At 37.7% G+C, this 2,500-nt stretch overlaps 1 protein-coding gene across 1 annotated transcript in view; it reads right to left on the bottom strand.

The window, feature by feature from the left end:
* Positions 1-2,500, bottom strand: part of LOC144980602 (myosin-VIIa-like) — a 70,365-nt gene that overhangs the window by 22,812 nt on the left and 45,053 nt on the right. The window contains exon 15 of the mRNA XM_078928282.1: positions 586-689. Coding sequence (XP_078784408.1) covers positions 586-689 — 104 coding nt within the window. The remainder of the gene's footprint in view (positions 1-585; positions 690-2,500) is intronic.

Below are 2,500 nucleotides of genomic sequence, written 5' to 3'. Positions count from 1 at the left end.
TAAGTAATTCTCACTAAACTGTATTAATCAGACTATACACGATCATGGTTACAAAAAATTTTGTGTGTTGGTCCATTATACTTCCGGATGGCAATGTTGTGAGCTTCTTAGCCAAGCGCATACTATCTATACATCCTACCACTGAACTAGTTATGCCACCTGCTTTATGTAAAACTATTTATTCATTATTATACTCCGAAGTGCTGGTTACATACAAACTTCCAAGGATTTAGGAACCAGAAGAGTGGAGGGTGCGACGTCACGACTTTTCTTCCCTATTCCCATGATAACGTAATAATATGATGCTTTAACCCCTCTCCTTACCACCCATAGGAAAGTCGTCACATTCGTTACGATGCAACCAACAATTTTCTCATTCTGATTTCTCTTGTACATCACAAAATTTAAAGAAATGCTTTGATGACAGCTATAAATACTAACACTGTGTTGTAGACATCATTTTGCTGAACAACATTCTGTATAGAATGCACTTGTTACTTTTTTTGGTTGAGTAAGAAAAGTCTATTTTTGTGTTTTTGGGGGAAATTCTAAAAATAGCTGGTAAGGAGAGAGTTAAGTACTTACCTAAATTTAGCTTTTGCATATCGCTGTAGGGAATGTGGGTTCGAGTCCTTGCCGGCTGGCAACATGTTGCTTACGTCTTTCCTCATGTGGGTCACCAGTTTACTCTGTATGAAAGATGACAATGAAGACGAATCGATGAAATGTGACCCTTCGCATCAAAACGGTATTAAGTCGGGTTGGTTAAGATGTTAAAAATTGAATTTATAGCCAGAAATATCAGACTTGCGTTGAGTTTGTTATGCCTCATACAGGAGAATGGCAACGATATTATAGAGTGCTAATGCCAAAATTTTATATTTTTGACCGGTTTGTTCCGAAATAATACCGTTTTGAGACGATGGGTTACAAATGCTATTAACGTCGAGGACGAGAGACGCATGCGCACAACCAACATGACGTTCTCTCTCTAATAATTTTTCCGCCGGTGACGTCACAGACTATAGGTGACGTCCAATCAAGGGACGCTGCTACTCTTCCGCTAATCTCATTCCCTATTTTATTGTATTCATGTTTATAGCGTTAAATGAATGATAACAATTGCTCGCTACCAAATGGATAGGAGACTAATCAATCTCAAAGCACTTTTTTTTGGCCAGATTTCAGAAATCAAGTTACCAAGTTACTTAAATAAATATATAAATAAATATAAGAGTACATAGATAGAAAGTGGACCAATATAATAATTAGATAAATAAATTCAACATACAACCCTTCCCACCCCCCCCCCCCCAATAAAAAAATAATGAAAACAATTAAAACCCAGGAAAAACAACCCCCATAGAAAAATACCCTGAATGTTCTAAAATTTCAAATGTGACCCACCGTGTCAAAGCGGTATTATGTCGGAATCCACTCGGAAATTGAATTATTTGCCACAAATATCAAACTTGGGTTTCATTTCTGTACGTTATGCTGGAGTATAGATATTATTTCTTGCTTTACAAACTATTCTAAGGTCCATTTTCTCATCATTCTATCTCTAAATTCACATTTTGGAGTCTGAATCATTCCGACATAAAACCGTTTTGAGACGGAGGGTCACAAATGTTCTCTGGTGATTCTAAAGTGTGCAATGATGGATTTCTTGAGAGTGTGGACGCTATATCGATCTGAATGTCCCTTAGCACGTTTTTTAAAAGCACCCCTTAAAATAAGTGTGTAAAAATGTCTTTAGGGTTTAATTATCATCATCATCATCATCATCATCATCATCATCATCATCATCATCATCATCATCATCATCATCATCATCATCATCATAGGAAATGAGATTAGCGGAAGAGTAGCGTCCCTTGATTGGAAGTCACCTTACAGAGAGAACGTCAATTTGTTTTTGAAGTGTCTCAAGCCGCTTTCACCGAAAGCGAGGACGAGAGACGCATGCGCACAACCAACATGACGTTCTCTCTCTAATAACTTTTCCGCCGGTGACGTCACAGACTACGGGTGACGTCCAATCAAGGGACGCTACTCTTCCGCTAAGCTCATTCCTTATTGCCTTTTTCACCCTACGTCAGGGTATAGGCCACAGACAAACAGTTTCCATCCTTTTGTATCCTGAGCTAACTTGTTTTTAACTCATTCCATGTCTTATCACTTCTCTGTATATCAGCTTCTTTAATTCTTCTCCATGTTCCTCGTGGCCTTCCCCTTGATCTTCTGCCCTAAGGGTTCCAGTCCAATACTTTCTTTGTTATAGTGGAGTCATTCTTTCTTAGGGTTTAATAAAGGCAATATATTTCATAACGAAGATATATAGAGTTTAATAATTGCTCAGAATATGAAACAATAGATGCTGTGCGTTTAGTTAAAATAATTATAATATTCTCCAGCCGGATAGAACGTACAAACCCACAAAACTATGTGTAATCTTGAACGTTTATAGATAGAACGAAGATGACGTCACTCGGGTCTT

Source organism: Berghia stephanieae, chromosome 10 (genome assembly GCF_034508935.2).
Source record: "Berghia stephanieae isolate SIO BIC M18660-M18661 chromosome 10, UCSD_Bste_1.3, whole genome shotgun sequence".
In the NCBI taxonomy this organism is placed as follows: domain Eukaryota; kingdom Metazoa; phylum Mollusca; class Gastropoda; order Nudibranchia; family Aeolidiidae; genus Berghia; species Berghia stephanieae.
The sequence above is the reverse complement of the archived record's forward strand: the minus strand, read 5'-3'. Positions and strand labels throughout refer to the sequence as shown.